At 42.0% G+C, this 24,911-nt stretch overlaps 1 protein-coding gene across 2 annotated transcripts in view; it reads left to right on the top strand.

Annotated features, from left to right (window-relative positions):
• Positions 1-24,911, top strand: part of adarb2 (adenosine deaminase RNA specific B2 (inactive)) — a 251,188-nt gene that overhangs the window by 211,094 nt on the left and 15,183 nt on the right. For both annotated transcript variants that reach the window (XM_074692911.1, XM_074692909.1), the window contains exons 5-7: positions 7,218-7,386; positions 11,095-11,246; positions 19,254-19,422. In XM_074692911.1, coding sequence (XP_074549012.1) covers positions 7,218-7,386; positions 11,095-11,246; positions 19,254-19,422 — 490 coding nt within the window. The remainder of the gene's footprint in view (positions 1-7,217; positions 7,387-11,094; positions 11,247-19,253; positions 19,423-24,911) is intronic.

Raw genomic sequence — 24,911 nt, 5'->3', positions numbered from 1 at the left:
TTTGTCTCGGCACAGCACGCATTTTATGGTGTTTCCATTGACCAATCCCTGGACAGATCCCCAAATAACCAAGACCAGCCTTCCCACCTTATGGGACCTTTTCGTAGTGGTTCCAAACTAAACCAATCTGGTCCTGGAAGGTGGAGCTACAACACTGCAGACTGTTGTCACTTACAGTGCGACAGCGGCTGTATTTCTCCTAGTGGCTCACAGTCTTCTCTGAAATGAAACTTGATTGTTCCTTGTAACCAAGTACCTCATGGCAATCACAGAGAAGACGAAATTGCTGGATGTCTTCCATCATTGCTCTTTGTTTACTCTGTCGTGCTTGTCTCCTTCTTTATTAGCAGGGTACACTGTGTCATGCTGCCATGGCGTCCTGCTGTTATCTAATAGATGCAGGTATTGGCATCCAACTTTGTGACGCCTACCATGAGGGAGCACAGTTGGCTGTGGAAACACAAACAGAACCAGGTTTAACCAAGCCAACCCACACCAAGCTGTATTGATCTAAACCGGACCGCTTCTTGGAAACAGGGCTCAAGAGGCGGGTCAGGATGTCCTGTTTTAGGGTTTTCAGATGGTCACCCTATTGACATCCATTTGTAAAACACTCCACAGATGGTGTTTGTGATGGGCGGAACCTTTAAAAAAAAAACTCAGCGGGTGATTGGAAGAACGTTCTATCTGTCACATTTATAACAGGCCAGTCAGAGCAACGAAACATTTAACACAGTAGTTGTGCACCATAAACTACAAATCGCAAGTTTGACAATTAACCTAAAAGCATTGATACCTCCCCATACAGGTTTATAAACCCAGACGTTATCATCTTCTTCTCTGGTTGGCTTTAGTTTCCTCCCTGCTTCAGTCCTGGTTTCCTCCGTCCATCAGTGTCCTGGCCTATTAAAGCAAATATGAATTCAGTCGTCGCTGTGTGGTGTAACAGCCTGAACGTCTGGCCCTCAGTCTGCTTCAGAGATGGGTAATGTAGTGTGAGGCAGTCTGGCAGTGTGTGGACATTTTGCCAACATGCAGGCAGAGCTGTGTGGTGGAAGTGATGCAACATTAGGCAGAATCACACAGAGGTAATATGAGCCAGAGATATTTGATGAATATGATGAGTTCATGCTTTATGCATGAGAGAAAAAGGTTCGAGCTAAAACATTTCAGGTTTTACAAGCAGACAGAGTTCATTCTGTTAATCTAGACTTATAACTTTCTTTGTCAAAGTCTTAAGAAAAAAATGAATTATGTCTGTTGTCTTTCTGCAGAGGAGTTGATGATTTCTGGGAGTAGGTTAGAGAAAAAAAAAAACGTCTTGATGGAAACAGTAAAGATTAACTTTTTGGAATATGTTGAGAAGAAACTTTAAAAATCTCCTGCTGCCTTCTGGAGGATTTGTTGGTTGCAAAATGATTTCAGATTTCTCTGTTTCACTCCAGTGATCTCAGATCTTTTTGAAAAAGTCTTCAGGCTTTTTCACTCGTTGACTCTGAGGCTGTGAAAGCAGCAGATAAAAAATTGATAAAATAGCAGAGGATTACCGGAGTGACAGAGAACGGATTCAGAAAACCAGGGTGGGTGACTTCTTTGCTGCTTCACCTTCTCAGAAAAAATCCCAGTATTCTCTCCGAATTAAAGCTCCAGTGAGTAAGTCTTTGTGACACTTGATTATGGCACCCCCTCTGATCTTGTGGCAGTAACTAGTTGAATTTGAGAGCTTTTGTTTTGCTTGCACTTTTGGTCAAACAAAATCCGCCCTGTAATTAGTTTTACTCACTTCAGTCTGATAGAGGTCATAAATACTGTTGAAAAAATCACCTGTTTTCACCTGAGAGGAGAGTCAACCCTCAGACTGTTTACCTGCTGAGCTGGCTGAGTGAAGTGGTGTGTGCTTTGTCTCCCTGTTAAAGGCTGTTGACAGTATTGTGCAGTGAACAGTGTTGTTACACAGAGAGTGTTTCCAGGTCTCAGTGTGTGATGTACATCCTTCCTGACAGTGCTGTTATCCCGCGGTGTGACATCTTGAATCACTAGCAACAGATGTATCTGTGTGTGCAGAGAGCCTCAGGCCTTTGACTCTGCTCTACCTTGTTCCTTTTGACCCTGTGTATGTGTGTGTGTGTGTGTGAGTGTGTGTGTTGCAGCTGATTATTCCTGGTTTAAAAACAGCCGGTGGGGCTCTCCGTCTCGTCTGTGTGTGTCTCTCTTTCATTCATCTATCCTCCTCCTCCCTCTCCTCCTCCCTCTCCTCCTCCACCTCCTCCTCCTCTTCTCGTCTCTCCTGCAAACTGAAGGCAACCTCTCTGCCAATTTCATGGCAGGGTAGTGAGCATCGCAGCAGAAATTATCCACTGCAAAATTGATCTAAACAATCGCAAAGTGGAACGGCGGAGAAAAGCACAAGAATGAAATTGGGAGAGTCTGTTACCTTTTTGAACTTGCTTTGTAACAGAGAAGGAGTGTGGGGGGCACGGCCGACAGGGAATACTGATCATTTAACTCATGATACAGAGATGATAAGGCACTGCAGACCTACATTATTTTACAGTGCTCACTCTGAAGTCGTACAGTTGGTTTAACATCCTGCATTTACGATACCTCAGTCCACAACCTGAGTGAGGGATATTTACAGAAAAAGATGTTTATGGTGCTTTTAAAGATTATTGCTGGTTGATAAAAAAAATGTTCAACTATAAACACGTTTGTTTGATAATTTCATAGTTACAAATAAATCTTCAGAGCTGTTCACATGCTTATGACCTGTTTACAACACAAAAGTTGTGAAAATAGTAAAATGTTGGTAAATCAATTGATAAAATTCCCAGAAAGGAAAGCAACCCATTTTTCTTTTTGACTCTTGAACTGTGTCAAACTTGTGTCTGCTCCATCTCAAGACCCGCTTTACAAACAGAGATACTGAGATGCAAAACTCCCTGTGGTTTCTGCAGTTTGCTCTTGTCCAGGATATATTTCTTGAAAACTATCAGCCTATACAGTCACATTGACAGCATTAAAAAAATATGACAATAAGCATGCATTTAGATTGTTTCTATTTTATAATACAAGATTATGATAAAGAGAAATGTAGAAAACAATGGGCAAAAAAAATGTTTGCTGTACTTTTAGGTTATTCAATTACAGGAAGGTCAAGCTTGATATCCGTTATAAAACTGTAATCACAACGTGATTCATCTGCATCTAAAAGTGCAGATTCCCTGTCTCATTAATGCAAATAGCATCAGATCAAAGAAGAGACAGTATTTGATCTGTTTGTGGTCTATTTAACCCTTCCCATGTGCTCTGTGATTTGGATCAGTGCCACAAACCGGAGACCCCCTGCCTTAGGAAGGAAGCCGTGGTTGTATTTTGACATTGGTGGAAACATAGAAGTAGTGTAATGATGGTGTGGGAGGGAGGACATTTTTTTAGGTAATTTCAACTTTGTCTTCCACCCTTCTTTTTTTGCCCGACATCCTCAGACATGACAGTACGAGAACAGTTTGAACCTCCTCTGTCAACACTGTAGGAACCTGCAAGTGAAACAACATCTCCATCTTACAGGGAGCTAAGCCAAAAAAAGAAAGAAAAAAGACTGGCCTCAAAGACGTATTTGGCCTCATTGGGACTTAGGAGATGGTTTTTTTTTCTATAACCCTAATATTGGTGGGGACATTTCAGCCATCATTTGAGATGGCTTTGTACACGTCCATACAATCCGTATGCAATTCTATGCCATAGTATGAAAATACACTAAGAGCCAATCCAAAGTCAGGCAAAAAAAAAAAAAAAAAAAAAAAAACAGAAAAGGATTAAAGAGACAAAATTCTCTCAAAGTTCCAATATCAAACTACTTTCTAAAATTTACTATTCCTATTGTCATACCGTCGTAATCCTGGTTTAGCCACCTCTGAAATCTTCAACAAAGAAATGTGGGAAACAAATCCAAAATTTTCTGTTAACATAGTTTGATATAAGATAAAACCCTTATTTTGGTTTTTACCTGTATAACAGGTGAAATATGCAATTATGAGCAGTCCTTGATTTTGGAAGGTATTTTGTGACCCCGTATCAGACCCTCTTTTGAGAGCCACTGAATTAGACTGTGTCTTTCTCTCTTATTTGCCTATTTAGCAGATGAAAAAGCAACGTGGTCCTTTTGTGAATCAAGCCTAAAGTCAGCAGTTCAGTTTCTTTTATAAAACATCTGTTTCTTGACAAAGAGTTTCACAGAAATCTGCAGAATAAAGAGACTGTTTAATCTGACTGACAGAAGGATGTGATGTCGATGTTCGAGGCCACTCAAACTCTTTCTCTTCCTCTGTTTCTGGATTGGTTGAAAGTTTGTCAGTCAGTTTTTCCAATATGTTGACAGACACTGGTTAGCTTCATATCACCTCTCTGGGAACCAATGGGAGAGTAAAGACATGTTTTCTACAGTCTTTGATTTTTGATAAACCCTATGGCACAAACAGAAATTAGAGTCTCAGATTTTTTCAGAATAAATAAATAACTAAAGATCCACTCAACACTCTTTTTCATAGCCAAATTCTTTTTTTTTTCAGTGATCAAGTTTCAAGAGTTGAAATATTTTTTCACCTGACCAGACTTATTTTCTTATAACCAAAGTGTCATCTCAGTTACACACACGCACACACACACACACACACACACGTCCCTCCTTAACTTCTTCCTCCCCTGCCCTCCTTCCTATTCCTCATCAGTGGAGGTGTCAGGACTCCACCGCCGCAGTGCCATCTGGGCCGAAGCTGATAAAAGCTCATGTGCCGGGCCGGCGGTGCCTGCAGGTCTGCCAGGAGCCAGTGAAGCCTGACTTTCAGAGCGATGAGAGAGATTTGTGGCAGCAGAGGAAGGAATGGCATGCTGTTAACGTGCTGATCCCCCCCCCCCCCTCTTCTCTGCACCATCTCAGTCTATCTGTCAGTCAGTCTGGGGCTCACATGGCCCCGCACAGACCTGAATCCTCATTGAGAATGTCTCCTCTTACCAAGAAAACCAACTAGAGACAGGAGGACTTCAGTTTGTCCTTGTACTATTTCTTTAGGTGTCTCACAGAGCTCATGCCCAGGTTGGAAGATACTGACATGGTGTGTCGGACAGAATTGGATTGAACCAAGACAGAGTAGTGTCTCCTCCTCTTTAGATTTAGCCAATAATACTCTGTATAAGAAACCATAAACACTACAGCATCTCCTCTTTGTTTTACAGGTTCAGCAGTCTTTAAACACTCAGATATGATTTAAGAAGCTCTGAACTTTGGGCCCTCCATGTTGCTGTTTGGCTGCTCCCCTCAGCATGTCCAGAAGTCTTATTTCTGTGTGTCAGAAGTTAAAGACTTGAGACATATTAGCACAACATTTTTAAAGAAAACAGTGTTAAACAATCACACAGTGACCATTCCAGCTTTATACATAACTTTAAGAAATCAAACAGGAAAATATGTCCACTGGAAGCTTGATTGGGACTTTTGTATCAGACACCACAGTTTGTGCAGAATCAGAGAGGCTGAGCCACCAACTCTTAATGCTGATTGGTTGGGTGGAATAAGAAAGAAAATGATGGTGGTTTGGTCTTTATCACATGAGCACCGACAAAGGAGCCAAGAAAGAAGATCATGCTTCCTCTTTGCACCAGATTACCTGAAGAATAGTTAGTCACCTACAATCCAGAGATTATCCTCAGAAGATGAGGAGCTCTCCTTGATGTTCACTATTTCCCCACATAGGTCAATGACAAACTCCTGAAGCATTCACGTTAAACCAAAGCTGACTCATAAATATGAACAATAAGTGTCCTTCTTTCACTCTATTTGGGATGACTCCTCTCCAGTATGGGGCTGGATTTAAAGGCATGGTTTCAGCCCAGTTTGAAGGTGGAAGGTCTCTCCCCCCTCCTCTTTCCTCACTCTTTGGATCGAGCTAATCCTGGCTGCTGTGCTGTGATAGCAGCTTCTGAAGAGATGCTCACTCATGCTACTCAGAGAATGTGGTTATAAAAATAACCCAAAGTTATCCGTCAGACTGACCTTTTTAACCTTTTCTTCTCTCGGGTTTCTTTTTCTTTTCACCTTTTGAGCAGAAAGAACTTTACCGCCTTGTTTGATGGTCTGTCCCCAGCGAATCGTTCAGCCACTCATCAAAGTTATGGATGCATTTTATTGCGTTTATTTAAATTTAGTATGGCTAATGTGCTAGAAAGTTAAACTTTATTTTAAAAGGTTTATACCACACTATAAAGTTATTTTATTTAGATTAGTGACTGTTATTTTAGGGGTGAGTGGTCCTGAATGAGGGATATATGGAGTGAGGAGAATCAACCAGGGTCAAGTGTGTGAGTAATTCATGACAGGTCAGGACAACCTTAGATAATGAAAAACGGATAAATCAACTAAACTGATGCTGTACAATCCAGTTGTGTGTGACTTTGTCTTTGGTTTGTTTGAAGGTTATAAGTGAGATCATGTCAAAGTTAGACAAGACCCATCCACTTCCATCCATCCATCCATCTTCTGCCGCTTATCCGGGGTCAGGTCACGGGGGCAGCAGCCTAAGCAGGGAAGCCCAGACTTCCTTCTCCTTAGCTACTTCGTCCAGCTCTTCCTGGGGTATCCCAAGACATTCCCAGGCTGAGAGATGTAGTCTCCTCGCTATGTCCTGGGTCTACCCCATGGTCTCCTCCCGGTGGGACATGCTTTGAACACTTCACCAGGGAGGCGTCCCGGAGGCATCCTCATCAGATGTCCAAGCCACCTCATCTGGCTCCTCTCAACATGGAGGAGCAGCGGCTCTACTCCGAGCTCCTCCTGGATAGCCGAGCTTCTCACCCTATCTCTAAGGGAGAGCCCGGCCACCCTGTGGAGGATGCTCATTTCGGCCTCTTGTACTCGCGATCTTGCTCTTTGGCCCGTCCACTTTGCAAATAAAACTTTACTGATTATGACTGGATATGAATATGAAAATAAAAATCAGAGATGCCTTTCTTCTGATTTTCTGGCTATCCTTGAGCCACCTTGGTGTATTAATGTGTTGTACTCTCACATGGATTACTTTGTGTAATATTAAATTTCTGTCCCAGCAGAAAAAAAATGTCTTCGAAAATCATGAATGAAGTATTAAACAGTTAAAGTTGCTTTAAAGCCTCTGCTGTAAGACAGTAACATTAAGGTGAACATATTGTGTGTTTTTGTTGCACAGGTCTTGACCTGAGGCACGCCCAGGTGGTGGCGCTATCCACAGGGACAAAGTGTATCAACGGGGAGTACCTGAGCGACCAGGGACAGGTGGTCAACGACTGTCACGCTGAGGTCACGGCCCGCAGAGCGCTGCTACGCTTCCTCTACTCTCAGCTCGAACTCTTCTTGAGGTAAAGATCTGGAATAAGTTTTCCTTTCTGTAGTCTTATGTTTTATATCAACATACTCAAAATGTCTTTGAATTGTTACTGTACAGTCTTAAGCTGATGTAGAGGGTTTGAGATTTACTGACACAACACTTTGTAAAGTGAGTCAAAGTCATTTCACCAATCATTGGCCTGAGCTGCAGTTTGCTCACTCCATCAACGGCTGTACAATAAAGTCTGTCTTACAGTTTGCCTAATGGAGTTAAATATCGTGTTTATTGTGACCTCCTACTGCAGAGTCAAAGCCTGATCTCTCCTGAACAAAAAGCCCCATGGAAACCTTTCTGCTCCATCTCACAGGAGACTTTTTAATAACCAACGAGCCATATGTGCCTGCTTCTCAGTGGCTAACTAAGCATATTATCACACACTTATCTGGTTGACTTCGGGGTTTAAATGGACTGTTTGTTTTAAGTGTATCTTCTCTGTGTGCTGTTGTAACCTCTGCTCCCACCCAGGGTTTAAGCAGTATCAGGAGGCGTGTTGATGAGCTTTGACTCCACTGCCTGCGGCCTGTAAGCATATATTATGTTTTTAGGCTCCCTGAAGAACCTGGGAGCACGGCTGATTCATCAGATTAGTGGCCTAAAGTCTCCATCTTTGAATGTCATATTTGCATACACAGCTCTGACTTTTTGTCTTAGCCCTGCGTCGGGTGGCAGGTAGAGACTTTGCAGCTGAATAAAACAGCTAATGGGAAAGATAACTCATAATGAAATGACCAAACAAAATGCCAGGACTGCCATATTTACACCCACTGAAAGGACATCTGAGACAAAGGAGAACTTACATTAGGATTGTCGTCAGGTCTGCTCTGTGATGCACAGCTTAATAAACCGTGTGTGTGTGTGTTTATATTTGAGGCATAAAAGTTTTCGTGCTTGTTGCATTTACAGTGACCTAGATTTGTGAGTTAAATTTAGAGACAACACACGTCGTCAGCCACAACGCAAACATAGGAATCAAATGATAGATGCAAATCAAAATTTATGAGACTCACTGCTCCATCTTAAAATTAATGGGCAGTAATTTGTGTAACTATAATCTTTAAGGTTGGAATATTTTTTCCTATTGAAATTAAAATCAGAGAGAGATGTAAAGGTTTTATCTATCCAGTAATTTTATGTCATGGTTGAGACTGTTTCCACAAATTGAAAAACATCCTTTGATCCACTATGAGTCAAAGTTTAACACAGATTTGTCTGTACCTGTCAGTCAGTCTCAATGTGCAGTTGTTGTGTTGCTTGTCCAGGTTATTAAACCTGTTGCGTGACGCCAAATGAGCTAAATGTGACACTGTGACGGATGTTAGCTCTTTCTAAAGAGCTCCAAGAGTTACAGCTTCCACCAAAAAGTACCCAGCAGTGTGAATATGCTCCTTTTTACACACTGCTGATCTTTTGAATGCAACATCTTCATATACGACCAACCACCCAGACTTCAGCGGGGGAGAATGTCACGCACTGTAAGTCGATGCCAAATGAAAACTGGTATCCACATATCTACATATTCAACCAAGATTTTCTCCTGTTGAGCAGTAAAATGTGCTGAAAGTCAAGACAGGTCAAAAGTAACTTTCAGTAATGTGCCAGAAGAAATGAAAAGGAAGAGGTGGATCACAGCCCTACAACAGAAGAATTGACAGTAGGTATCACTGTCGCTAGCTCCTAAGCTAACTGGTTTCTGTAATCCTGCGTTCGTTGTGTTTAGCTAACAGAGCATGTTATCATCACCTCAGTCACATTCACAAACATACAGAGAGAGAAAAAGTGAAGAGAAAAGTCATATTTTTGGTAGAAGCCATTTCAACATGTTTAGTTAGTGTACTTTTTAAGAAAGTTATTCAGAGTATCACAAATTTTTTAGTTGTATTTAGCATTCTAAACATAGACTGCAAAAAAAAAAAAAAGACGTCATCTTGCTCTCTAAGTGAGGTTGCCATGAAAATTGCTCCCCCTGGTGGCTGGCTGCTGTATAGGTAAAAAAAAATCCAACTCTCCAGTCATTCCAGATGGGCTGTGGTCAAACTGTAAAAATTAATACACCTTGTGGAAATGTTTCTCATTGCTGTGGTTATTTAAAGATACCATTTGGCTGCATTGTATTTAAGTCCTCTTTTCTGAAAAGTTTTGTTTTCATTGGTTATAAGAGGTTAAAAACAAGGTTTTACATTATGTTTAACGATGATTGACAACTGCTGTTCTTGTGTATTTTTAGGGGGATTGTAAAATATGTCAGGAGGTAGAGTCAAGAAGTGGTTAGACCCTCGATAGAAAAAATAAATGTATAATTTTCGTCACCCAGCTCCACTCAGATTCTCCCAGAATCCCTCACAGGCTCTACTGCGCAGACTCTGGCTGCACAACTGCTACAATGGCTGCGCCTGTGACGGGGGAGTTTTGGCTTCAAAACCACACTGTCCACTCTATATACAGTCTATGGTTCTAAATAGTTTCTATGAAAACCAGCATTGTTTACACATCCATTTTGAGCAAAAGAATCGATATTTCGTGTCAGATTTCCTTCCAAGTCCAGAGCAAGTGATCAAAGAGCCTCATTTCAAAAGAAACGCACACAGGCACACCAAAAGTAGAATTGGACACTTTCTCAGCAGTTGGCCACTTCACCGATGAGACACAAACTCCTGTTTCAGTTTTGGGATAACTTGGAAGTGCCCCTGGTTACCACTGCAGGAAAGGAAGGAAGCCTGACCATGACAGAATTAATCATTAATGTAAAGAGAAAAAAAAAGTAGAGAAGCCTCAAAGTGCAGGTAAAAACAACTAAGGAGCTTCAATTAGGGTTTTGCAGAGACACTGGAATAAAGGGGCTTTTTTTGACGACAGATTAACATACAATTTGGAGTAGTCATTTTGTAACAGGATTAAAATCCAAATCAGTGCAGTAATAAGCTGAGTGGCAGCTTGCACAGGTCTGGGTTTCATGATTTTTTAAGTGTAATTTGAAGGATGTAGCATGTTTCTTTCTTGAGATTCCTTCTTAAGTGTGTAATCTAATTTTAAATCACCTTGAAATGAGTGTGGTCAGTATTTTAGGTGTGGTTCCTCAGGAATATGTTAAGGTATTCAACTATAATTTCAAATTCAAAAATTTAAAAACCTTCAAAAAGTATCAAATTTTATACAGTAAAGGACTAATTGACTGATCTAAAAATGTAGTCAGAATTACCTTTTTTTGCCTATCCAGCCACCTTAACAAAGAGTTTTAACTAAACTGTCCCCTCTCACAAAAGGCTTCAGTTATAATATAAGCTGGACGAGGAAACCTGTCTTGATACGCCCCCTTTAATTTGTTCTATGGAGCTCATTCATTCCTGATTCTTCTTTACTCATCACAGTCCTAACTGAGACGATTCCTGCGTCATCTCGATGGTTTCACTCTGAAGGTGTCTACTATGGGTTAAACTCACACTCCCTGTTTTCCTTTGAGACATAAAGACTGCCTGAGTAATGTCTGTGAGCCTTTCTGACAGGAAGTGAATGGACTCTGGTCAGAGAGAGGCCCAGTGTCCATCTCTCTCCGCTGCCTCACTCCATCATTGGAAAGGAAAAGAGGAAATCTGTTTCCTGAGCTGTGATGAATGGTGTTACCTTTCTCATCAGTCACCCTCCTGCTTGTTTTTTCTTTTCTTTTTCTCTTTCTCTGCTGAAGTAAAAGGCCAGAGGACTGGGAGGAGTCGATATTTGTGCGACACAAGGAGTGCGGCTTCAGGTTGAGAGACAACGTCCATTTTCACATGTACATTAGCACGTCGCCGTGTGGGGACGGGAGGCTCAACTCGCCCTACGAGATCACCGCAGACCGTAAGACACAAAGCTGTTTTTATTTTATACGAAAAAACAGTTTAAAAAAAACCTGTGAGAATAGCTGTTTTTATGAAACATATAATGATGATGCATAACTTCAGTCACTTAGCTGTATTTGAAATATATTGTCCAAGAACGCCACTAGAAATCATATTTATCATGAAATAATCTGCAGATTGTTTTCAGTTGACAAAGCTATGACTGTTGTGTTAAGATGCAGATTAAAAAACAGCGTTTTTTTTTTTTTTTTTTTTAATCTGCCCAATTCATTTAAAGAAAGTAGAAACTGAGTCATTTTCAGATGAGGAAGTTGGCAGAATGACCCTGCAATATTAATCTGATTATCCATAGTTTTATGTAACAGCCTCACTTCTCATATTATCCTCTTATTTCAGTCGGTTAAAGAATTTCTCAGGTCATATATTCTTGAAACCAGTTCACATCTTTAATTTTTCAAGCAGAGTCAAGCATCCATTCCTGTCACATCCCATCTAAGCCAAGCTGTGCTGACTAAATGACATTTTGTTGCTTACCCACTAAAAAATAAATGGTTTAAGCGTTTCCTGGCCTACCAGCCTAGAAATGTTATCTGGCCTAATGTATATATAAACTTATATATTCATTACTCCTCTCTTTCTATCACTCTGTTATTAAGCTCCACACACATACAAAACATATTTAGGCTTTCATTAAACCAGTGAAGATGGAGGGGGGAGGGGGGCAGATGTCTTTGAACCTGGCATTTTTGGTCATTAAACCTTTTAACTGTTCTGCTGTGCGCTCTCAGAGATTAGAAAATTATACACTACCCTTCCCTGACTGTTCTTAAACACGTCTGAGTTGGAAGTCAAGGCTTAAATTTTAGCTGCTGTCACATCAGCCAGAGCAGCAGCCATGGAGAGAAGGAGGGAGAGTTAAAGCTTGAAGAAAAATGAGGTTATTAAAACAAAAACAGTGATTAACAGCATGTCCTCAGTATCCCTGATACAGACATATCCATTTTTAAAACTCACTAAAACATGAAAAACAAAACCTGCAATGATCACACCTCTGGGAAATCTTCTGTCTTACTCTTCAGATTTTAAAGGTCCCATACTGTGCTCCTTTTCTGCAGTTTAATATGGATCATTGATGTCTGCATGAAATGGTAGTAACATGTATTGGTCCAAAAAGCCAATAAATCAAGCACAGCAGCATTGTTTCCAGACTCTCATAGCCCCTCTGTTCAGAACGCTTTGATTTAGAGGGTGTGACCTTCAAATGTAAATAATCCACTGCTGATACCGCCCCACTCTACCGCGTCACTGAGAGCCACAAGGTCCGAGTGCGCAATGTTTAGAAAACAGCGAAGACTAAAACAACAGGCTAACTGCAGCTAAAGTTAGCATCCTGAAGCTAACACAGAGACAGGGGGACACTGAGGAAAAGCTCTTACATCTGCTCCACAGCACACAGCATTTAAAATACTCACATTCCAGGGTCCGAGGTTTGTTGGCGGATGGTTGGTGTCCCAGAGAGCATCCAGACGGACCAAGATTTAGCAAAAATATATTTCTTTTTATTTTCCAAACATGATTTAAATGACAAAGCAACACTTTGAAGGAGAGCTCCTCATGGAGACACCTCCCAACTCGTCTCTCCAGTCCTAGGCTCTGGAGAGGTCTCCTCACTCTCTGCCATGCCACACCTTTTACTACCTTCCCCTCAGGTGCCACTGATTACCCCGCACTCACGAAAAGAAAACACACCGGTAACCAAACTTTCCCCCATTAACATCCTGTAACTTAAAGGAACACTATTGGAAAAAATGTAATGATGGATTAACGTTAACAACAGAAGAAAATGAATTTGATGAATAAACTAATTGGCCAATCCTTAATCCAAAATAAGTTACAGATAACCTTAACCCCTAAACTCAACATAACATAACATAACATAACATAACATACTAAAATAACATTCCCCTGTTTATGTTTAAAGTGTGAATGTATATATGAAGGTGTAGGAGTATGTATGTGTATGTGTATGTGTGTGTATGTATGTGTATGCATGTGTGTGAATGGGTGAGTGAAAGGCTCAGACAGACAGGGCAGCAGGCCCAGCAGAACCTCCCTTCACATTTCCCACCCCGTCAGCTGAGTCGGAACCTGGGTGACGAGATAAATAATCAGCCACAACATTGGATGATCCTGACCTGTGTCTGATCACAAAACTGTAAGGCTGAAGGGCCACGTACCACCTGGTGATGCGATCATTGGAGTCTTTCATTTGCATCAACCACCGCAGAGCTCTGTGATCCGTCTCAACTACAAAATGGCGTCCCAGAAGGTAGTACTTTAAGCTCTCTAAGGCCCATTTAAGAGCCAGGCACTCCTTCTCTACCACAGAATACCTCATTTCATGGGACTTTAGCTTGCGGCTGATAAAAAGTACTGGCCTTTCCTGTCCTGCCTCTCCCTGTGCTAACACAGCCCCAAGCCCCACCTGAGAAGCATCAGTCTGAACCACAAAGTTTTTTGTAAAGTCCGGGCTTGCCAACACTGGGTGGTTGCAAATCACTTCTTTAAGTCTGTGGAATGCCACCTCACACTCCCTTGTCCACTGAAAGGCTTTCTTGTCCTTTGTTTTTGTCAGTTCAGTCAGTGGATAGGCAATGTCAGCAAAATCTGGCACAAAACGACGGTACCAGCCAATAAGGCCCAAAAAGGACCTAACTGCCTTCCGGGTACCAGGAACTGGACAGTTCTTAACTGCTGCCACCTTGTCCACTTGGGGCCGCAATCCCTCGGGGCCAATGGTGTAGCCAAGGTACTGGACCTCTTTTTGGGCCACTGCACCGTCAGTCCAGCTTGTTGAATCCGCTCCAAGACAGCGTCAAGGTGTTGCAGGTGCTGCTTCCATGAACGACTGTAGACAACCACGTCATCTAAGTACGCAGCAGCAAACTCCTCACATCCCTGTAAAACCTTGTCCATCATACGCTGGAATGTTGCTGGTGCCCCCTGCAGGCCAAATGGCATGGTTGTGAATTCAAAAAGTCCAAAGGGTGTTCTGAATGCTGTCAACGGTCTTGCCTGCTTAGCTAGCGGCACCTGCCAGTAACCTTTGCTGAGGTCCAATGTGGTCAAGAAGTGGGCAGGGCCTAGTCGGTCCAAGAGGTCATCAATGCGAGGGAGTGGGTAACAGTCAAACCGGGACACACTGTTTACTTTCCTGAAATCCACACAAGGCCGCATCTCTCCACTTTTCTTTGGCACGAGCACCAGGGGACTGCTCCAAGCACTCTCTGAGGGCACTATAACCCCCAACCGCAGCATAGCCTCCACTTCCTCCTTTAGTGTACCCATCAACCGTTCTGGAATGAGATACATGTGCTGTCGGATTGGTTTTGAGTCCTGCAGATGAATGTGATGCTCCACCACTGTGGTCAGCCCTGGTTTCTTGGTGAACAAACCTGGCTTATTCAACACCTGCTCAACCTCAGCCCTTCTCTCCTCTGGCAGATGGTTGAGGTTTGGCTTGGACTCCTCCTCTTTGTCAGAAGGAAAACATCCCTCTGCTGTTTCCTCATCCTCCACTCTACGCACCAGCCCCACAGTCTGCTTCCTCTCTCTCCATGCCTGGAGGAGGTTCACATGAAACACTTGATTGGCTCTCCCCTTCTCCTCTAGATTGACTTCATAGGTAACAGGCCCCACTTTGCGCACCACCTCAAATGGGCCCTGCCACTTAGCCAACAGCTTATGCTCTGAAGAGGGCAGCAGCAATAACACCTTCTGGCCAGGTGCGTATTCCCTCTCTCTGCTGTGGCGGTCATACCATCCCTTTTGGGCTTTTTGGGCTTCAGCCATGTTCTCTTTCACCATCACTGCATACTGGGCTAATTTATCTCTCATTTGGAGGACATAAGAGATCACATTTTTGGGCATGGCAGTCGCTGGCTCCTCCCAAGTCTCTTTCAACACATCCAGGGGCCCCCGCACTGCCTTGCCATATAACAGTTCAAAGGGGGAAAATCCTGTGGATGCTTGAGGCACTTCTCGGTAGGCAAACAGGAGGTATGGCAGCCAGGCATCCCAATCCTTTCCTGTTTCATTGACAAATCTTCTCGGAGCCATACTCATCCATACCAACCACCCCCCCTTTAACCAGCGTTTGTGTGCTGCCAGTATCAATCAAAGCTCTGAACGCTTTACCATTCACTTCCACATCACACAACCTCTCTTTCTGGCGGGGTAAAGGGGAATAACAACGGATCTCCCTTTTGTCATTCTGAAATGTATGGGGATGACTTTTACTTATGTGGTCTCTAATTTCTTTACGCAGTACTTCAGTATGCATCCCAAACTTACCGGGTCTAGCAGGACCACCATCCGATGCGCTATGGAAAGTCCCTGGATCCTGACGCGCCGACATGTAGATCTCCACCAGCCGGGCAGCGTCACTCGCTGACTTCGGATCTCTTTCCCGCACCCACACTCTGATCTCCGGTGCAAGCATGTGAAGAAACTGCTCCAAAACCACTACATCAATCACAGTCTCCACTGTATGTTCCTCCGGAGGAATCCATCTCTTTGCCATGTCCCGCAGACGCACATACAGTTCATGTGGAGATTCCCCGGCTTTCACTCTCGCGTCTCTGAAACGCCGTCGGTATGTGTCTTTGTTTATTTCATACTTGGCCAGAATTGCTTGTTTTACGAGATCATAATCATGAACTGAGTCGATGTCCATCGCTACGTAGGCTTCCCTCGCCTTTCCGGTGAGCAAACTAACCAGACGAACTGCCCACTCCGCTCTCGGCCAGCCACAGGTTACAGCCATTCTCTCAAAAGTTGACAGATAAAGTTCAATCTCGTCTCCTTCCGTGAGCTTTGGTAGTGACAACTCAGGCCGAAACGTCACCGGTACTCTCTCCTGAGGCATCTGGTTGGTCGGGAGGGTCGAGCCCTCTTCCATCACCTGCAGTGTGAATGACGTAGGAGTCGAGCCTCCGCCGACAGCTCCTCCCACTGCATCTCGGTGATCTCCACCAGACGCAGCTGCGCTGGATTGACGTTCAATCAGTGTCTTTTCCAATATTTGCAAACGGGCTTCACGTTTCTCCTCCCGTTGCTCACTTTGTTTTATTGTCCGTTTCAAAAGATCCGCCAACTCTAACATCATGAGTTGCGGGTCCTGCTGCTCCAACAACTCCGCTGCCCCGGTACCTTTTGGTTTGCCTCTCCGCGGCGTCTCCAAACCACTCCATAGCAGCTCATGTGCCGCTTCACCTTGCTCCACGGCCTGTCTCACAGCCCTCCGCGTTTTTGCTCCTGGATCCGTCATCGACAGCATCTCCTTGGGCTCCATTGTTTGTGCGTTTTTCTGTTGCGCACTGTCGTTCCCAAAACCACTGCCACCACTTGTCCCAGAGAGCATCCAGACGGACCAAGATTTAGCAAAAATATATTTCTTTTTATTTTCCAAACATGATTTAAATGACAAAGCAACACTTTGAAGGAGAGCTCCTCACGGAGACACCTCCCAACTCGTCTCTCCAGTCCTAGGCTCTGGAGAGGTCTCCTCACTCTCTGCCATGCCACACCTTTTACTACCTTCCCCTCAGGTGCCACTGATTACCCCGCACTCACGAAAAGAAAACACACCGGTAACCAAACTTTCCCCCATTAACATCCTGTAACTTAAAGGAACACTATTGGAAAAAATGTAATGATGGATTAACGTTAACAACAGAAGAAAATGAATTTGATGAATAAACTAATTGGCCAATCCTTAATCCAAAATAAGTTACAGATAACCTTAACCCCTAAACTCAACATAACATAACATAACATAACATAACATAACATAACATAACATAACATACTAAAATAACATTCCCCTGTTTATGTTTAAAGTGTGAATGTATATATGAAGGTGTAGGAGTATGTATGTGTATGTGTATGTGTGTGTATGTATGTGTATGCATGTGTGTGAATGGGTGAGTGAAAGGCTCAGAAAGACAGGGCAGCAGGCCCAGCAGAACCTCCCTTCACAGTTGGTAATGCGCCTGGATTCAGGACCAGTCTTTTCGCTAGCCCTCTGTTGTACTGTCCAAAGTTGGAAAAGCAGTCGGCCGTGAAGTGACTAGCACACACATGAACAGTTTTACTGAGTGTAGCTGGCACATTTCCTTGATAAATGAACTCTAGCCATTTAGTCTCGTCTTCTTCTGAGATGGGAAGCTTGTGCATAGAACTATGTGGCTGTTTACAACCAAAAACAAAGCAGTGATGGCCCTTCAACTTCAGCATGAATCTTTCGAGCAGCGGGGAAGGGAGTGGGCAGAGAGGGGGTGCGGGGGTATCTGCTCCAGTGGACCAATCAGGTCACATTTTGTGGGCTGGGAGGAAAGCCAAAGACCTACAAATTTCACTAAAAGACTTAGTAAAGTGATTTTTGCATAACATGGGACCTTTAAAAATATACCCATAGTTCAACAGTGCACTTTCAGAGATGCACACACTGCAAAAAACTGAAATATTATCAAGTGTTTTTGTATTTTTTAAGTAAAAATTGTCTTATTATACTCGATATGAGCCACTTTCAACTTATCAATCCAGAAAAATGTCTTGTTTCAAGTTATCAGAGTACAAAAATGAGGTTTAAATCGCCTGTAACCAGTAAAAAAAAATCTGCCAATGGAACAAGAAAAAATTGCTTGAAAATTTCCTTGAGACTAGAACAATGTCTTAATACAAGTCACTTTTCTCTTGTTCCATTGGCAGATTTTTTTACTGGTTATGAGCAATTCAGACCTCGTTTTTTTCCTTGAATAACTTTAAACAAGACATTTTTCTGGATTGGTCAAGTGAATTTGGCTCATATTGAGTCTAAACAGGAATTTTCTACTGAAAATAAGACAAAAACACTTGATAAGATTTCAGTTTTTGCAGTGCACATATCATTTAATTCTAATACCTTTGTCACTGAGAAGTGAGCTGTATCCACAGATCAGACTAATATCCAGGTATTAAAAGCAAAAAGGTTTCCTGTTGTGTTACAATATTTTAAAGGAATATTACCCTTAAGAAACTGTTCCTTCATCCAGCCATCCATCTTCTACTGCTTATCCTGTTCAAGGTTGTGAACCTATGCCAGCTTTCTTTAGGCGAGAGGCAGGGAACACCATGGACTGGTCTGCAGTCAATCACAGGGCTGACACACAGAGACGGACAACCTCTCACATGCACATTCACACCTACGGGCAATTTAGAGTCAAAAAATAACCTGATGAGCATATTTCAACTGAACACTTCTGTGTTCAGTTGAAATATGCTCATCAGGCTCTCCTTGCCTGAACCAGGAACTGGTGACCTTCTTGCTGTGAGGCAACAGTGTGAACCAGTGCAGCCCCTGTTCCTTCACTAACCCTCATAAACCATCTGTGGTTACATACTTTAAATCAAAGGGTTAAAGAGACACGGGGTCATACTGTCAGTCATGTGTCAGTGTGTCTGATATAAAGTTATCAAAGTGTGCATCAGAACAAAAAGTGTCTTCACTTCGTCTCCAAACTGCAGACAGCTCATCATCCTCATCATCTTCATCCCCCTCATCCAGCAACAATCAGTCAAACACTTCCTTCATTAACAATTAGACAGCCAGCCGTCCTGAGATAAAAGATTTAATTCCCTAAATGAAGCTGTTGACCTCATTTAAACTTCTGCTCGCAGAGAAATTACAGATTTTATCCTCCACTGCAAACGCCGCCTGTCATTTGATTAAAATATAATAGAAACGCTCGACTATTTTTCATCTGATTCTATATCTTCAGTTAATTTGATCAGAAATCTTCAGAATGAATTCTAGCTGCTGGTTGACATGATTAGATCTGCTTTGTGTTATTTAGAAATAACAGACTTCATTATTGGATAATTGAATTGGGTTTCCAGCACAGCCGTGTAATGAGATATGACATAATGTGGAGTGATGAATCTCAGGCTGATTTTCCCTTCTCAGTTCACAGCAGCAGACACCTCATGAGAAAGCACCGCAGCCACCTAAGGACCAAAATCGAGTCAGGGGAGGGGACGGTGCCGGTGCGATGTCGGGGGATGGTGCAGACGTGGGACGGCGTTTTACAGGGCGAGCAGCTCATCACCATGTCCTGTACCGATAAGATCAGCAGGTCAGTCCGTCAGCTCGTCCCTTTTGAGTGAAAACACTCCTCCTTTTGTTGCTTCTCTTCAGTTTAATACATGTTTTGTACAAAATCCAAACAAGCCAGTGAGTTGTTTTCTCAGCTCATGTTTGATGCCTGTGTAAATTGTAAGTTATTAATTTCGTGCATTTAAAGGTTTGGCCTGAGGCCTAACTTTTGGTCCTTCAGAAAACTTGCCCCTTTAGACTAAACTGGTACCATAAAACCTTTTAGCCAAAGAGGAAATAAAGCAACCTCTGCCGTGACCATCACCTGTGTCTTATGATAATAATAATAATAATAATAATTTTATTATTATTATTATTATTATTATTATTATTATTATTATTATTATTATTATTATTATTACTATTATTATTATTATTATTATTATTTAATTAAAAATGATGATGATGGTAATAATAATAATAATAATAATAATAATAATAATAATAATAATAATAATAATAATAATAATAATGATAATAATAATCACAATCATAATAGTAGTAGTAGTAACAATAATACCTTAAAAAGAACCCTAAATTTGTTTGAAAGTTTTGTGAAGTCATTTCTAAAAGCATTGGTTTCCAAAGTAAGGAGTGTAATTTCTTTCTAAGCAACAAACATTTTGTAAATATACCAGAGTTAGATTGGAAAGACATTGATTGTCTTTTGTGACTCAGCAGATCTGCTTTTCGTGCAGATACCTGTTAGCAGAGACAGATAAATCCTCCTCAGATCACCAGCCTGGGGTTGAAATCAAACTTAAAGATAGTTTTGATGTTGGACTTAAAGGGGACATATCATGCTGATGCCTGATTTAATACTTACATATAAAATAATAAAGTTGAAAACAAGACCTTACACCCCCTGAATTTTCAAAAAATGAGATATTGTATTTTTTCTGATATCCTAGAACCAGATTTGATGCCTCTGAAAATAGGTCATTGACATTTGGCTTTGAGATTTTGACCTTCATGACGACACAAGGATCGTTTCTTTTTATTGGAGTAATCTGATAAAGCAGCTCCTCCTCTGTGATGTCAGTCACACAACCGCCACCGAGGGTTACACCCACCAAGAGCCGAGTATAAACGTATAAACTATACATGTTACAGTACCGGTTTGACTGACCACACTGAAGCGTCCTGAGATGATCTGTGTCGATGTGGAATTTCTTCCTCCTGAGCTGCAGAACCGTCAGGGTCTGACTCAGGGTCCAATACAAAAGGACTTATCCTACACTCTGCCATTTTATTAGTGCTATCAATGCCTTACGGTGAAGTTTTGGCAAACAGCAAACTCGCTCGGTCTGCTCCATTCGATGTGGCGATTTTGTAAATACTGCCATGCTGCAAAAACCGCCCCCTGGCTCTACCCCCTCCACCCCTCTGATAGAAGTGACCAATCAGAGCACAAAGGGCTGTGACGTTGCGAGGTTACTGGAGGTCATTCTTGAAACGGAGCGTTTCAACGAGATCTTCAGAATGGCCTAAAATGAGGATATTGAGAACGCTATTGTGGGGCAATGAAGGAACTAAATGACTTGTACTGAGGGCAGAAATGCTTTACAGGCATCCTAGTCTGGCATAGTGAAAAGAAGAAACAAGCATGATATGTCCAATTTAATTTATTGCAGAGGTTGACACTGGACATGTACATGTGATCAGTTCCTCCGCTCCCTCAGGAGGTCTGCAGCCTGTGAGAGCCGAGTGTTCAGAGTATTGACTGAAGGGTTAACTTTATGAGGAGATTAGCTTCCTTATGAGACCGGCTGATCTATGTTTAAATAAAGCTTTTAGAAACCAAGGTCTGATATTTACTCGATGCATGTGTGTGTGTGAGAGACAGAGAGAGCATGTTTGTGTCACCCTGAGCCATGCTGGATGTGAAATCTTTGCCGTCCTGGTGATGACTATTGATTTCCCATATGTGACTCTAACAGATAATCCCGTTCTAATGAATTAATGTACTAATAACGCCATTGTTGTAATCTCCAGATCTATAGGAGTGATGCTTTTCTGGCCAAATGTGGGGTGTTTATTTATATTTTATCACACACGTGCCAACATTTGAGGGCGGTTCTCCACTTATACCAACGTTAACCCCCTAATTTATCTAAATGACCAAGTTTTTCCTCTGTGTGTGTCAGTTATCTCCTGTTTGTATATCTGCCATGTTTCCTGGCAGCGTTTGTAAACCCGGCTGTGTATGTTGTAAAATAGTGATGTATGAATGTATTGTGGACATGTTGGCAGCCCGTGCAGGACAGACGGAGACTCTAAATCAGGACAGCTTTGCTCTCACGCTTCATTTTCACACTGTCCTCATGTGTGAGGAGTGAAGCATCCAAGAGTACGCACCAGAGCATCTTTACAGGCAGAGGGATGGACTCAGACACTCAGAGAGAAATGCATTGTCACGGGGATTTGGTCATCTATGTGTTCAAGGTGATAACTGAATAATGTGTCTATTTTTAGTTTTGTTTTTTTTGTTGTTGTTCACACACACTCTGACAACTCCCTAAAAGTGAAGACAAAACTTAAAGAGCTCCCTCCACTGACCAGCAGCAGTGTAAGTTTTAAAGCTTTCCATGTTAGATGTGACACAGATCAAACTATAAAATATAAACCCAGGTCAAATAAATGTTTCTGACATGAAAGATAGATTTTTTATGCTTATTTAAGTGATTTTATATACATTAACTTTAAATTACTTATTTAATGCTAAGAGTTAAGAGGAGGTATGATGTCATCATTGCCAAGACCCAAAGTTTAAAAGTAGTAGACCCAAGTACTACTAGTACTAATGACAGTAATAATAAACTTGATTATGTCACACTTTTCAAAAACAATGTTACTAAGTGCTTGAAAAAATAAAAAACAAACATTAAAAAAATAAATAAAAGAGAAGCATAAAAGGCTAAAAACCAAGACCAGAAAAAGAATAGGAAAAATTTAGAAAAAAAAATCTGCCTATGATGTCAAAGAAAAATTAAAAGTAATATAAAAAAATAAAATAAAATAAAATAAAATAAAGGCACACACTCAGCTAAAATCAGGGAAACAATTAAGACTTCAGTCAAAAAAGCAAAAAGCATTCATGTAAATCCACTCACTGTCAAAGTTTTTTACACCTCTGGAAGCTTCTGATGTGGTCTTCATCAGATGACATGTTTACATCAACTATTCATTCAGTTCAACTAAAATCCTTTTGATTGAAGAAATTGTTTCTAGTATTTATATGATGTGTAATTTTAAGTGGGTCTGGTGTTCACATACACCAACAGATATAATCAGAAGAGCTGGGAAGGGTGCAGAAATTATTTCACTCTGGGGCGGCAGAATGGTTGAGGTTTCCCACTTGCCTGAATTTGAATCAATCACGTGTCTCTCCACTCTCACCTACTTTTCTTTTTTATTCACTGTTCTGTCATCTTTGGATTAAGGTATAAAGACCACAAAAATGTAATTAAAAACCTTTTGTCCTTCTTTTCTAAGACTTTTTCGTCTGATCGGCTCCGCATTCTGGCATTTGGTATCTACTGACTGTTCATTAGAGTAGCTGTTGTTACTTTGAGTTTATTTAGGCTAAGCTTGACATCCCCCAATCCTTGCTGCTACTAAATGCAGGGAGTAGCATAAGAGCCCACAAAGCTTGTTGTTCTACCTGGTGACACACAGTCTGACTGTTCCTAGGAAGCTCCTGTCTATCCCGGCTTCACGCAGCTTGTGGAGGATTCTTTTTAAACCAGTCTGTGTTGTACACTTTGTTTTTATGTTCAGTTCACTGAGTTCTATTCTCAGTCATCCTTCAGTTTGATCCCAAGATCACTTGAGATCATTTTTACCTTGGTTAATACAAAGTTTTAAACCACCCTCTGCAAAAGAAAGAAATTCATTCAGTCTGGGCTTCTTCAGTCTGAGTGAGCTGTATGAAATAGTTTTATTCCATTTTAGGCTTTCAGACTTTTTCAATCAGAATATTGTGGTCTTTGTGAATGCCGGTAGAGGTTAAAGGTGAAGGAACAATCTTTTTTTAGGAAAGCAAAGATGTTTCTGTAATTTAAGCATGTGAACGTCTGTTGGTTCATAGGATCCATTGTGAGCACCATGATTGTAAAAAGGTTTTAATGGCTTCTGGGGTCAATAAGTCTCTGTGAGAAAGACCTGAGTAAACACAGTCTGCAGCGCAGACTTGCAGATGGGTTTATCCCAGTGGCTGCTGGTCAGTCAAGGAGTGGAAGTTCATTTTCTTTCCAGCCTACATCATAAATTTGATGGGGTTTGATTTTCAAGAAAATGATCAGTGACCCTGTCGTACCAACCAGGTGTTTTTTCCAGGGATTTTATCAGTGTTCTCTCAATGCTCATCATTTCATCAATAAAGCCTCTGGATCAGTCCAGAACAACTCAGAAGATGCTCCGGTGGAGGGCTATACTTCAAGATCGCTGACTGACTAATTTCACTGTCAATCAAAAAGGGATTCGGCCTCAGACAGATCATCCAATCATCATGCAGAAGCTCAGCGTCCAGGCCAGCCCACTGCCTCATTGACCTCCAGAAATGCTGAACGTCTTTATCTAATGACTGTCCAGTTTCCACAGTGGAACAACCCACTCTACGCTTCCCTGCTGAAGTCAGAGGACGCTCAGCGTCTGACTGTGTTAAAGCGCTGAGAAGCTGCGGGGATGAATGAGAAGGAGGTGGAACCAGTCACCTGTGATACGTAGCTGATTCTGAACAAAAGATGAAGGAATTCTAACTCATATTTTGTCAATGAAATGTACACACAGCAGAACATATCACCACTTTTAGGGGAAGCTGAGCTTCCCTTGCAGTCTTAGAGCAATCACCACTGGTTTATCCATATATATGATTACCTGTTGATTTAAACTTTTACCTCACCTGGACACATTTAAAAATATATGTAAGTAGAATATATGGAACACCACAACAGCCCCTCCTTCATGGTCCGCTCCACCAGGTGAGCTACCTGGACGTGTCTTCAATCAGTTTTTAATATCGGCTCAGTTCTGGTGCCAAGCCTCACCAGGAACTGAAGCCATGAATTCAGCTTAGTAAGCGTCGCACTGTGCCAACCGAGCCATACAGGACTACCGCTGAGACACACACACACACACAGGCACACACAGAGGTGAAGCTTCTCCTGTGGAGCCTCTGTTAATTTGACCAATTTGATTCAGTTGGCCCGGGCTGGAGATGGTGTGATTAAATCTACCCAGGTCACCAACGGGGGTGAAAGCAATTACTTTACAAAAAAATAGAGTGACTGAGGAGGGAGGGGGGACACCCTGCTTTTCTTTCCTTCCCACAAATCCCCTCCACCTCTCCCCTCCTCCCCTCCTCTGCCCCTCTGCCCGCCACGCAGGGCAGACGGCAGACGCACTCGCTTTGCTCCGCAGCCTCCTCTCTGAGTTTTTTTATACCGGTGTAAATGATGGGTGGCCGTC

Source organism: Halichoeres trimaculatus, unplaced genomic scaffold (genome assembly GCF_033239565.1).
Source record: "Halichoeres trimaculatus isolate MK-OKI-2021-1 unplaced genomic scaffold, fHalTri1.1 fHalTri1_scaffold_18, whole genome shotgun sequence".
Lineage (NCBI taxonomy): Eukaryota > Metazoa > Chordata > Actinopteri > Labriformes > Labridae > Halichoeres > Halichoeres trimaculatus.
The sequence above is the reverse complement of the archived record's forward strand: the minus strand, read 5'-3'. Positions and strand labels throughout refer to the sequence as shown.